The 14,247-nt window shown below is 40.7% G+C and overlaps 1 protein-coding gene across 2 annotated transcripts in view; it reads left to right on the forward strand.

The window, feature by feature from the left end:
• The window catches only part of RAF1 (Raf-1 proto-oncogene, serine/threonine kinase), a 126,881-nt gene that overhangs the window by 75,076 nt on the left and 37,558 nt on the right, over positions 1–14,247 (forward strand). For both annotated transcript variants that reach the window (XM_033925984.1, XM_033925986.1), the window contains 4 exons: positions 4,000–4,027; positions 4,121–4,248; positions 10,039–10,156; positions 13,480–13,564. In XM_033925984.1, the coding sequence (XP_033781875.1) occupies positions 4,000–4,027; positions 4,121–4,248; positions 10,039–10,156; positions 13,480–13,564 (359 nt within the window). The remainder of the gene's footprint in view (positions 1–3,999; positions 4,028–4,120; positions 4,249–10,038; positions 10,157–13,479; positions 13,565–14,247) is intronic.

A 14,247-nucleotide genomic window follows, 5' to 3' on the forward strand; every position in this document is an offset into this window, starting at 1 on the left:
ATTATCCAACTAGTTGTTCTCATCTGTAGATCATTGCTAAGTATGTTAAAATGCAGCGGTCCCAGCACAGATCCCTCCCTGGGGAACCCCATTATTTACCCTTCTCCATTGAGAAAATTAACCATTTAAGTGTACTGTTTTGTCTTTCAACCAGTTGTTAATCCATAATAGGACATTACTTCCTATTCCATTACTTTTTAATTTCCTCAGAAGGCTTTCATGAGGCACTTTGTCAAACGCCTTTTGAAAATCCAAATACACAATATCAACTGACTCACCTTTATCCACTACAACTATTAATTATTTCTATAGCGCTATCAGATGTACGCAGCGCTGTACAGAGTCACAAAGAGTAAGAAAATAGATTGTAAGCTCTTTCGAGCAGGGATTGAACATGCAAGACAGATAAACAGGATGTCATGGATACAATTAAGGGGAACAGTTAATCAACGGGCTGGGATGGAGGGCAGAGGAGTAGAGTTAAGGATTGAAAGCTATATCAAAAAGGTGAGTTTTCAGTCTGCTTTTAAACAAGGGAAGGGGCTTCATAGACAAACTCGGGTAATTTATTCCAGGCATAGGGGACAACTACATGAAAGGAACAAAGTCTGGAATTGGCAGTGGAGAAGGATAACGCTAAGAGTGACTTATCTGAGGAATGGAGTTCTCTGGGAGGTGTATGAGGAGAGAGATTGAGGGGCAGCAGAATGAACACCCTTGTAGGTCAGCAATAAGATCTTGAACTGTATTCGATGGCAGATAGGGAGCCAGTGAAGTACTTAAGGAGAGGGGTGACATGAGTGTAGCAAGGTTGGTAGATGAGTTGTGTAGCAGAGTTTTGCACAGATTGCAAGGGGGAGAGGCAACACTGAGGGATACCAGTTAGGAGTAGATTGCAGTAATCTACGCGTGAGGTTACGAGAGCTTGGACAAGAGTCTGGATAGTGTGCTCAGAGAGGAAGGGGCAAATTTTGGTGATATTGAAGAGCTAGAAGAGAAAGATCAAAGCAGCTTGTTGGATGTGTGTAGAAAATGAGAGGTCAGAATCGAAGACATAAGAACATAAGCAATGCCTCTGCTGGGTCAGACCTGTGGTCTATCATGCCCAGCAGTCCGCTCACGCGGCGGCCCAACAGGTCCAGGACCTGTGCAGTAATCCTCTATTTATACCCTTCTATCCCCTTTTCCAGCAGGAAACTGTCGAATCCTTTCTTAAACCTCAGTACCGTACTCTGCCCTATTACGTTCTCTGGAAGCGTATTCCAGGTGTCCACCACACTACAAGGTTGCGAGCAGAGGAGACTGGAACAATGACAGTATTATTTACAGAGATGGAGAAAGGAGGAGGAGGAAAGAGGAGCAGCTCAGTCTTGGACATATTTAGTTTCAGATGACGGCAGGACATCCGGGCAGCAATGTCAGCCAAACAAGCAGAGACTTTTTCTTGGACTTTAGATCTGGGAGTCATCAGCATAAAGGTGATACTGGAAGCCATGGGAGGAGCTTCTTTTTAAAAAAAGGAGTTTAACTTATCTTAGGTGGCGCTGTACCTAAGATAAGTTAAACTCCTTTTTTTAACAAGAAATTCCTCAGGGCTAACCTGCTCCCCCAATGCTATGGACCACTTAGCGGCCAAGGTAATCAACTGAGAGTCTGTTTGCTTTACGAATAAAATTTTTTTAAAAAAAAAGCTCAAGTATATAAGAAAAGTTAAATAAAATCAAATAGTGTAGAGGAATGAATAAGAAGATGCCATAGTCAGAGGGATTGTACTACATGATGGACAGTCTGAAGATCCCTAGGACTGCTACTCTGTTGCAACATTGAAAGTTTTAAAAAAGTTGCAATACATTTTGATACTTAGTAGCTGTTATTTTAAAAAAATGTGGATAACTTATAGAATCACGCTGTGCCACACTAGTTTGGTGCAAGTTTTTACATGACTTATGTATATTTGGGGGGATTGATTTGTTGAAGCTCCGGAGTAATCTGAGGAAATAATTTTTTACGGAAAGGGTGGTAGATGTGTGGAACAGTCTCCCGGAAGAGGTGGTGGAAAAAGAGAGTGTCTGAATTCAAGAAAGCCTGGGATAGGCACGTGGGATCTCTCAGAGAGAGAAAGAGATAATGGTTACTTGTGGATAGGCAGACTGGATGGGCCATTTGGCCTTTATCTGACCAAGGGTGCCTAACATTTTGCTTACAACTATATCTTAATGTTAAACTTCCCAGCCATTGTTCATGTACAGGTCTCCATATACTGGGTGAATGTAAATCATATCTTAGTAGCCAATTTTTTTAAATTTTTCCTTAAAATTATTACAAATTATATGACCTAGTTAAGGAGCCCTTTTACTAAAGCTTAGTGTGCACTAAAGGATATGAATCTGCACTTAGCATCACAGCATTTAACATAGACTAGTGTCCATTTGCATGTGCTAAGCTTTGCTAAAGGAAGGTCCATGTCTAGACAATGAGAAAGCAGACATTGAACTAGCTAATCTTCCCCGTCATAGGATCCTCTAACTAAGAAGTTGTATTCTTCTTGGAGTGGGATTGACACAACAATTTAACTTCCTTGTAAAATAATTTAGTCCACGAAAATGCTAAGCAGGACCGCCTTTGGCATCTGGCAAGACCATAGTTTTGAAGCTGATCCAATCTGTTAAAACAAGAGTCCTGGAGTTCCTACTGGCCAGTCTAGTTTTGAGGATATGCACGAGAGAGATTTGCTTGCACCCATGTGGATATCTTGAAAATGAGACTGCTTGAGAAACGCTGATGTCATGGACTGTGGGTTCCTGAATTTAGAAGTCCATTTGCCTTAAGTTGTTGTTTTGACATTTTATTCGATATCTTTGCTACACTAAACTGGAGTTTCATGTTTTCCCTCAACTTCATTTAATATGTGCTGTGAAAAGTGAATTAGATTTATATGTCCTGTGTGTGCTGAAAACTGCCAAGTACAGTAAATAGCTGAACTTTCTATTCCCTACATATGCTTTCCTATAAGTTTATCTCTCAGATAAAACCAAACCAAACCCCCCCCAAAGTAAGAGCACATAGCTCGTACTTTATAAAGCAGATTAAGTATGTTAGAACAGATGTGCTTGGATTGCTGTGTTTGAAATGTGCCCTTCTCTGCTCTTGATACTTTCTGCATGAGCTTCCACAACATGCACATTTTTAGCCAGATTTGGAGGAGACATTTCCAGAAGTGTATGTAGGTTGGGGAAGAAAACAGCATTGGTGCATGTCATTCTCAAGAGTTTGCATGCTATTTACCCTCTTTAGTAATCCACAAAATATGTAGCTACTTTTAATGTTCCTATAGGACTAGATTCTATAAATAGCACACACACACAAAAAAATAGTGCTATTCTATAAAAGGCACTTGGTTAGATGTCGTTGAAATACTACTACTCGATTCCGGGAACTGCATCTAACTTAAGGCACAGCCATTTACAAAAACTAAAACGTGGTTTAAATTCTCACATCTAAATTAGGAGCAGAGCCTCCTTATTCTATAATTGCGTGTATAAATTGAAGGTGCGCCCTTGATCCTTCCTTGGTTTCGCCCCCTCCCTTTCAGAACCATGCATAAAATTTGCACACAAATTTCTATTCCATTAGAACCACCGATTCCTTGTTAAGATTCCAATTACTGGCTTGTTCAATTTGCACATGACCTAATTTGTGCTTGCAATTTTTAGTGCCTTTTATAGAATTGGGCTGTTAATATGCAACTTTTCAAATATTTCAATAAAAAGTGCATATGCTTAAAACAACCTTTAAACCTTGCAACCAGAATATTTCCTCTGAAATGAGCTGAGGGTCTTTGTATGAAAAGCACATTTAATTGAATATTTTCAGTTATGTAATATCATCTTTTCTTGTGGGTAGACTAGGGACAATCTTTGCAACTAATCTGCTAAGCATGTGCGTTTATTGAACAAAGTATTCCTTGGAGTCTCATGAAAAATGTTTTATTGTTTATAGGATGCAATTCGAAGTCATGGAGAATCAGGTAAGAAGTTTATTATAAATTAAAAACTAGTTGTATATTTACCTCTGGTTATACCCATTCTGGTTATAATAATGTTTGGTTTTCACCTTAAAGCTTCACCCACAGCTTTGTCCAGCAGCCCAAATAATATGAGTCCAACAGGCTGGTCTCAGCCCAAAACCCCAGTACCAGCACAAAGAGAGCGTGCACCAGCATCCAGTAACCAAGAAAAAAATAAAATCGTAAGTGCTGCATTACTAATTTTGGAGTGCAGATGATAAAAATGAGAGGCTTCCTTGGAAGCAAGACACTGCAGATGGACCATGCAACCATAAATAATGTCTCCATTTAATTGATAAGCGCCATGAAACATGTTTTTGTCAGGTCAAACTCATCTATGGAATGGAGGAGAAATATCTCAGAGACCATTAATGACAGACTGATGATGTCTGTTCTTGCCAGGTTTTACTTTTTTCATTGGTCTTTAAAAAAAAAATTTTAAAACCCTCCTTTTCCTTTTTCCTAATTGATACAATGTGCAAAAGCATGATATAAAAAAACCCCACTTGCATTTCACAACTGAGCCAGGTTCTTATACAGTGCCCTAAACCCAATGTGGTGCTTTATAAGAAAACTGGGGGCACTGTACTTTATCGATACTTTCAGTGCACACATTTAACCCACTAAAAATAGCAGGGAACTATAGTAGGATTACATATCAAATCGTTGTTGACTCAAGAGCATTGTTCATAGTTCAGAGCCCGGTACAGACAGTGGTAGGACAGTGGTAAAAGTGTATCGCCACTAAGATTTTTAGAAAGTTCACGACTGTGCATGCACGAGTGCCTTCCCGCCCAATGCCGGCTCACGAGGAAGTCAGTTTTTTCGTTTTCCATTGTGGTCACCAGGCCCTGATTAGGCTGATCAAGCGCACCTAGTGGGTCACAGGATTACTGCTCTGAGCATGCTGCTCAACAGGGAGACCAGTCCTACAGGCAATGTATCAAGCAAACAAAACCAAAAACCAGTCATAAACACAATGCTGTGTTTTCAATCTTTGCAGGATTATTGTTCAGGATTTTTATTCCATAACAGTTCAAAACAGAAAAGGCAAAACACAAAACTTGTAGAAAAAAAATCCAGGTTAATATTATCAGCGGTTCAGGATATACAAATGTCACTGTGCCCTATCAGTTTCAGAACAGCTTACAGAAATTAGGCCAGGGGTAGGCAACTCCACTCCTCAAGGGCCGCAATCCAGTCGGGTTTTCAGGATTTCCCCAATGAATATGCATGAGATCTATTTGCATGCACTGCTTTCAATGCATATTCATTGGGGAAATCCTGAAAACCCAACTGGATTACGGCCCTCAAGGACCGGAGTTGCCCAGCCTGGGCCTAGGCCTGCTTTGAATGGTGCACAGCTTACACAAACTAGGCCCAGCCTGGGCCTAGACCTTACTCTGGCCCTCAAATCAGGCCTGCTCTGAATGGTGCTCAAGTCCAGCAACATTAACTCATTACCATTCTCAGTTTGGCTTTTCACAATATCAAAAACAAAAGAAAAATGTCCAGGAAGCCTTCAACTCTTCTCCTGAGCTGAGGCAGGAGAATTGTCAAGTTTGTCTTCCCAGCTAGCAAAGCTTTCATATAATCCCACCCAAAGTCTTGACATACTTCTCCCCACACAATTCTCATTTCCTTTTGAATTTCTGCATTCAACATTGTAATTCCACAAAGCAAAAAACAACACTTTTAGCAAATACTGTAGTGCACCAGAAGCAGCCCTTATGTAACACAAGAAGGTGCCCTGCACCCCACCTTGGATAGGGCCTAAGTGAGCCCATGCAGCAAAGACGAAAAAAACTTCTTCAAATTTAGTCACTGGCTGTAACACAAGCCCTGGTAATTTAACACATTGTTCATACAAAAATCCAAACCAGCATTCACAAACAAAACTGTTCAGAGCAGTGAGGCTTGTTTTGTAAACTTAAAACAAAACACAGTTTAAAGTCAGTAGGTCTTACAAGCTACACCTACTTCCATGGCTTCTGCTGCATCTGATTCTCCTGGGGTAGGGCTTCAACTTCCAGGCTAGGAACCATTTCCTCCAATTCCAGGGGTTCCAGGCCATTACCTTGCCCTGGGCTGCAGAGAGAGAACCATTCTTCTCCCTGGCCTCTCTGACTGCTGGCTCTTCAGTTTGTGAGCCACGCCCAACTCTGTGTGCCTGCTCTGCCCTGAGGCTCTTGAGCTCCCCCTGTGGATGTCCAGGAAAGTGCAAGGCTTTCTAAAAGAGGCATTTTGTCTGAACTTTATGTTGATGGGTTTAGAGACAAACCTTCTAGTGCTAGGTTGAGTCTCCATTTCCTCTACCTTAGAACTATCAGAAAGGTTCTCTTCAGCGTACTCGGGGAACCTAGGCTACTGTAACTTTCTGGCCTTAGTTCTGCCTTTTTAAATGGGAACATATCAGGTACGGAGTCTGACGGTCACACCATGGAGTGAAGAAGATATCAGTTCATGCCCTCAAGTTTGCTTTCCTGCTTCTTTTTTTTTCCAATTATTTTGTTGTTTTATTATTCTAATTTTTTTTTTTTTTTAATATAAATGTTTTAGTCAAGGGGCTCTCAGATAACTTTCAGTCCTTTGCTCCTGCCTATGTCTATGGTTTTTTCAGCCTTCTTTCTACTTTACCACAGTCTCATCCTTTCTGGCTGGCCCTGACTCCGGGGCTAGATACACAAATAAAGTAAAAGAACTAGAAGAAGAAAAACTATCACCATGTTTTCCACCTCTCTCCTTTAGAAATTTTAGCTCTGGAGTAGCATTTCAAGTCACTTGGACTTTTCTGTAGTGCAGATCCCTGTCTATATCGGTGGACATAGACACCGAACAGCGTCAGTCTATTTGATGCATGCCTCTCGTCGATGCCATCGTTCTTCAATGCAGGCTGTAATTTCTGAAGTGAATCGGCTTATTAAGGACAACTACACTTCCACATCTTCTGTACCAGCTTGTGGCATATGGTAACAGTGCCTTCTCTTCATACATCAACAAAGGAGCTACATTGAGTTAGCCTTGACAGCTTCATAGGTACCAGCGGATGATCCAGCGGTACCGGTGCACTCTTACCGGATTCATCTGAAGGAGTTCCTAAAGATGGATATCGCTTGCATGTGACACTACTGTTAACTTCGAATCCCTTGGAATTGGCTCATGCTGAACGTAGCATATACAGGTCAAGGGTACGAACTCCAGTTTTTCATCACAGCATCGATGAACATCGAGATCCTAAGGAAATATCATCATGTTATGATTTTCCTTTCCCTTGACATCATCGATCCAGTGCTGCAGCTGTGGACCGATGGTACAGGCTATTAACCAAAAGGTACCGGTGTACATCTTCAAGGAACAACTGAATGAGTTTTACCAAAGTGAGCTTGGGACACAAATTGCACTTGCAATTGCTTATTTCGCCTCCCTTGGTACTGACCTAGCCTAAGTATAGCACTTTACATAGTAAATGACAGCAGATAAAGACCTGAATGATCCATCCAGTCTGCCATTAGTTATTAGAAATACATGATTAAATTAACTTGTCTCTTCTTTGATATTTCTGGGTCGTAGACTGTAAAGTCCACCTGGCATTGTCCTAGGTTCCAAATACTGAAGTTACCTTCCAAGCTCACTCCAGCCTATCCAACTATCCTGTTTGCAGGATATCTATTATAAAGTCTGGCCAGTAACATCCTAATGTTCCAAGTTAGTGGAGTTCCCATCTATGCCTTCTCCAGCCCAATCCTACACCAAATCATCACATATGGGACACAGACCATGCAAGTCTGTCCATTACTGGCCTTAGCTCTTTAATTTACATTCTTCATTTTCTAATTAGAGATCCTCTATGTTTATCCCACATTTTCCTCTCCACCACTTCCCTCGGAAAGGCATTCCAGGCATCTATCACCCATTCCAGGTCTACACCGGCACTCTGCTATCGACGCTGTTCCAGTAGATATCAACACTTCCCATTGAAACTTGAAAGAATACTTCTTGGCGCTCTCAATGCCAAAACATCTGGGATTCTACTTATGCCTTCTGACCTGTTTCACACATATTGCCAAGTGTGAATCTGCTCCTGGATCCTATAACATCCCATCGTATCCCTCTCCTACCTTTTTCCTTCAATATGTCAGGTGTCTCAGGAAACCTCTATAATGGTCAGAAAAGAAGCCTAGAGCATGGATCCTTGGTCCCTTCGATTGCAATAGACTTCTTCGGTTCCATCTGTACTCTCCTTCAGGATGCACTCCTTAAGAACTGGGAGACACTTTTTCTCCCCATACTGTTGCTCCCAGCATATTAATCTGTATCGACCCTCAATTGAGAGTTTCCTGATTTCCAGCTCTAACATACTGAATTTCCTGGGCTGGATCATTGTTATCTCCAATTTGAACTGGAACTTTTACTCATGGTTCTCCGTTTTGCATACTCACATTCACAGCACCATTGATACTTTTACAGGGTTCCAGCATGGGTATAGAGCCTGCAAGGGTATAGAGCCCTTTTTTGTGCACTATAACCATGAAGTAAGCAGGATAGTTTGTGTTTTCTGCTTAGTTTGGACCCTATTAAACATGACATGTGTGTTTGCTACTCCATCATAATCATGACCTGAAGTGTGTATCTTGCCAGAGCTGGTGTTAGGTCCTAGCTCATGCTCGCTGTCTAACAGAGAGGAAAAGTCATTTTTTATTTTGTTCACCCCCCCCTTGTCCTTTTCAATGCCATGCTGGTGTGGTGGTATAAAGCAGTGGTTCTCAACCCTGTCCTGGGGACCCCTCAGCCAGTCGGGTTTTCAAGATATCCCTAATGAATATGCATGAGAGAGATTTGCATAGAATGGAAGTGACAGGTATGCAAATCTCCTCATGCATATTCATTAGGGATATCCTGAAAACCTGACTGGCTAGGGGGTCCCCAGGACAGGGTTGAGAACCACTGGTATAAAGAGCCTACAAAATAAACCCACCAGGATGTTTTGAAAAAAATAAAATAAACGCCCGATTGGGCAGGAAAAGTGAATCGAGCCAAAAAATCAATTAAATGGGCCAAAATCAAAACATTTTCCCTGAATCGGGCAACACTAATGAACAGACATTATTGTCAGTGTGTCACATTAATGATCTCTTAAGTCTCTTTTTTTTTTTTTTCTTTTGTTCCTTAGATGAGTTTGATATGAAAAGTGTGTATATCTTATTGTTTGGTTGTGGTCACTTTTGGTGGTCTACCCACATCTCTTAAGTAAGATTAGAAACAGAGCAATAGTGATCTGCTTTTTAAGTATTTTGTTACTTAAAGAAAAGGTCGTATTGATAAAATGATGCATCTCTAGCAGCTACATATTTTTTCTTTAAGGAAAACTAAGCTGTTGTGTAGAAGCGTTATGACATTTGACCTAACTGACTGCTTTGTAACTTTTTTTATTCTTTAATGAAGACCAAAAATTTTTTTTTAGGTTGGTAGAGTACCTAAGCCATAGTACTTTATGTATCTATCTATAAGTTATCTATCTATTCAGTTTGTCTTGAGAATCATGTATCCTTACCGACAAGGGTAGTTACTATTCATGGCAATTTTCTGTGAAAATTATAAACCACATGACAGTGACGTTGAACAACAGTGAAAGCAAACGTATAATGAATATCGCCTCCACAGTGTGGTATATCACCTTCATTTTCTTTTTAAAACTAGTCATATCAGTTCTGATCCAACTGTCCACTTTGCATTTGGTAGCTAATTACAATTTGCTTGCATTGAATGCAAGTCCAAATCACATTTTGAAAAGTGGTTTTAGGACCCTCTCTTTAATTTCTAAGCAATTCCATTAATGTTATAAATATTTTTGTGGTGAGGTTCTTAAGTCTCCTCCCATTATATTAAGGCAAATTCAGACTGGCTTTATTTCTATCAATTTGTTTTGGAGTAGTCTAATTTTTTTCTTTTCAAACTCCACTTGCTTGTTCCAGAGGTCCCGTGGACAAAGGGATTCAAGTTATTACTGGGAAATAGAAGCAAGTGAAGTCATGCTTTCTACCAGAATCGGGTCGGGCTCTTTTGGAACAGTATATAAAGGAAAATGGCATGGTAGGTATTCAACTTATTTGATTAAGTCTCTTTATTGATTATATGCATTTTAATGAAAACAAAGTATAGATGCAATAAACTTAACTTTCTCCTAAATTTTTGGTCTAATACTGTTTGCCGGATCCTATTGAAATGGATTAAAAATTAACCCTAGTAAAACAAGCATCTTATGGGTAGTGGGTAAGCATATTGAATTTCCTTGGAAAAAGATTAGGTTAGCAATGGCTGAAGTGCTGCTGAAATCATGTAAAAAAAAATTTTAATTTTTTTTTTGTGGGGGGGGGGGTTAGGTTCTACTGATTCCACCTTTGAAATGGACACTTTAATGGAAATTATTCTGACTTCTCAAGCCTTTTAGATCTATCTGAATTTAGAACAGTATTGCAAGCTATGGTATTAAGTTGCTATTTGAAATTAGAAACATGATGGCGGATAAAGGCCAAATCTGCCCATCCGCAGCATCCACCATCTCCTCCTCTCTTTCTAAGAGATCCCACATGCTTTCCTGAGTTCAGACACATTGCTTCTTTTATTATTTCTTATATTAAAGCTGAATGCCCATTATTTGAATTTGATATTCATATTCGATCAAATAGTATTTTTTATCTTCAGCTGAATAGCAAAATATACTATTTGATAGAGCTGTAATTTGTTTTACGTTGTGTTTTTGATCGGTGTGCTAGAGGATTTGTAAACTGCTTTGATTTTATTAACAAGTAGGCAGTATATAAGAATTTTAATAAATAAAACAAATCTTAGAAAGTATTTTATTCGACTGTGAAATTGGTTACTGTATGTACTTGAATATAAACCGAGATTTTTGGGGCCAAAAATGGCTTAAAAATAGGGGTCTCGGTTTATATTTGAGCCTCCTTTTGAAGATGGTGCTGTTTTCCTCCTCTTCCCACCCGATGACCAATGCTGCCAGTTTCCATTCCTCTCAATTTTCTGGCACTGCTGCCCCCCCCCCCCCCGTTCCAATGACCAGCATTGTTATTCCCTGATGACTGACACTGCTATGTCTCCCCCTCCCCCCAGATGACCGGCACTCCTATTTTCCACTACCCGCTTCCCGCTGCCCAGATCAACATTGCAGTTAGTCCCGATGCTCTGAAAGCCCACACTGGTGCTCTGTGCTGGGCTGAAGGGCTTTGAGCATCTGCGCATACTCAAGACCTCCTAGCTCCCGCCCTCTCCAGGATTCTCAAAGGGAGTCCAACAAGCTTTAAGCATACACAGACGCTCAAGGCCCTTCAGTCCAGTACAGAGTATCAGCGTGGGCTTCCAAAGCATCGAGACTGTAAATGCAATGTTGGATCTGGGGCAAGAGGAGGGGGAGCAGGTAATGAAGGATAGGAGTGCCTAAGTCACTGTTCTTCGATTCTCCAGTGCTGCTAGTGGCCTCCTCTGTACTTTTACTGCAGTCCATCCAGCTTTGAAGCAACTTCTTGTTTCTGCTTGGGTGGACCGCAGTAAAGGAACAGTGAGAATCACTCCTGCATCAGCGACTTCTTTGTAGTTTTCTTAGTGGAGGGGGTTTTGGAACCTGGTGGGTAGAACGTTTGGTGGAACCCTGGGAGGGAGGAGGAGGAAGAAGGGAGATATGCTGAACGGGTGGGGCAGAGAGAAGAGGAATGGGGCACATGGTTGGAGGCGAGAGGAAGAGTTGGCAAGATAAATTTGAGATGGAAGAAAACTGAGTATGAAAATCAGTGGAAGAGGTGAAGGAGAGAAAAGAAACAGCAAATGCATAAGGAGGCCTTGGAAAGAGAGTTAAAAGCACAGATGGAACAAGATAAGAAAAATAAAATTGTAGGAAAAATGCTTATAATTTCCAATTTAGTGATGTCAATTTTCAGACTGTTGGGTTTATATTTTGGGACTGTTCCTTCTGTTTCTCTGTGTGCAGAGTCTGGCATGTTAGGGTTTCGTTTGTTATAACAGTACTTTTAGTTTGTGGGTTTGAGGCCAGGTGTTCTGTTGGGGATAGAAGTCCAGAAACTTTGGTTGGTGTTGTAGCCCCAAGGAGGAAAATATTTATCTGCTCTCCTTCAACTTTTTTGGATTCAAAACAGCCCCAACTGAAAAATGAGTGATTTACTTACGACACAATTCCTGACAAACACCACTCAAATTTCTAACCTTGGTTTATATTCAAGTCAACCTTTTTTTTTTTTTTTTTTTTTGGGGGGGGGGGTAAAAGGTTACATAGGTTTCTTATATTCAAGTATATATGGTAATCTGTAAAATCGATTGCTGTGGGACAGTGTATTGCAAACTTTTAAGGTGTGGTACACTAATCTCGTGGCCACGCATAGAGGGCACCCAGAACTGTGCAGACGTCAATGTGATGTCATCATGTGGGGATGCCCTCCAGTCACGGCCCTGAGCTTCGTATTACTGCTGGGGCGGGAGGGAGGGGCAGTGCTGCATGAGGAGCAGAGGTGAGGAGAGACGCAGGCACCGGCTGACTACAGGATGTGCTTCTCGCCGCAAGAGGCACTTCCTGTAAGCAGTCAGCCAGCACCAACACCTGTCCTCCTTTCCAGCATCTTGTGGCACACCTGGAATCTGCCGGGACACACAGTTTATGATGCACTGCTGTAGGATATAGTCAAGGCACATAACATAGCAGGATTCAGAAGATATTTGGGCAAGTTCTGGAGGAAATGATTAGCAAAAGTAGGTTTGGGAAAGCCATCACTTTCCACCAGAAATGATTTACAGTATAAGAAACAGATTTACTTTATGTAATCTGCTTTTAGACTGGTCACTGAGCATCGTGCACCTCGGTCCACCTCAACATGACTTATCTAATGATCCTATATTCTGAAAGTCTAGAAGTTAAAAGGTACATAGATAGAGCCATCCTCCACCTGTGGAAATCCATTCTTGTTGATGGAGAAAGCAAAACTGTTTGTCTGTCACAATTCTCTTGTGCGTGTGTCTGGTAGCTCTATAGAAATGATAAATAGAGGTTCTGTGTAGATTCAGGTTAAATCATGCATATAGCCACTGTCCTTCCTCTGTATAGACAGAAAGGACAGCTAAGTGATAGTGGTAGCTCTTGTGTGCGAGTTCAGAAACATCTTATCCTGTTTATGGGGAAATGTAGTTACAGGGAATCGGCTTCACTTTCAGGTTTAATGTGCCTCATACCAGGAAGTCTTCTATCTATTCTCTTTCCTGCAGCTTTTGAATAGGACAGAAGAATATGTCGTGGCATTGTGAGATTCAGGAGTCCAACACTGGATCAGGCACTTTTTTGCTTGGAATATCACATACCATGAATATTTTAAAATTTCATGTAATCCATTTTGTAGGTGATGTGGCTGTGAAGATTTTAAAGGTTACAGATCCAACACCAGAACAGTTTCAAGCATTCAGAAATGAAGTAGCTGTGCTAAGGTAAGCAGATATGAGCAGAGAAAAAAAAATGAATGTAATATAAATGAAAGCACAAAGAATTTGTCAATATCTTCAAACCTTTGTAAGGGTCCCTTTTACAAAGGTACGGTAATGATGCTCCACAGTAAATGCACCAAAGCCCAGAGGAATTGAATGGGCTTCAGTGCATTTACCGTGGCTTTGTGAAATGTATCTTTGGAATATGTAAAAGTTGGAACTGGATCATTTTCTTTATGTGGAAAACCCAAATTTTACTTTTTAAGTCTCAAATCTAATATTTACAATACATTTCTCCATGTAGACAAGCAATGCTTTAGTAACAAGCAAAGGAATTGTTTTACGAATTGGACCTTAAGGCCTTCCTTTCCCTTGCATGGGTTTTTCCCTAATGGCAACAGATCTCATACTGTAAAAGTCACAATCATATACACACTCGAGTGTTGCAAATATCTCGGATTATTTCTCCAGTATTGTATGTCCCGATATGGGATCTTCAGACTGCCGCTAGATTAGCATAACTCCACGCAGCTGCAATCCTCAATCCCGTTTTGCTATAATCCGTTTATAATTAGCTTTTACACTACTGTGACACTTCATACGTTTTATAGACTTGATTTTATAAATCAAACTTAGCTTGCATTGTAGATTTCATTTTGGGCACGTCCCCCCTTGCCGACGCATTT

Source organism: Geotrypetes seraphini, chromosome 17, assembly GCF_902459505.1.
Source record: "Geotrypetes seraphini chromosome 17, aGeoSer1.1, whole genome shotgun sequence".
In the NCBI taxonomy this organism is placed as follows: Eukaryota; Metazoa; Chordata; class Amphibia; order Gymnophiona; family Dermophiidae; genus Geotrypetes; species Geotrypetes seraphini.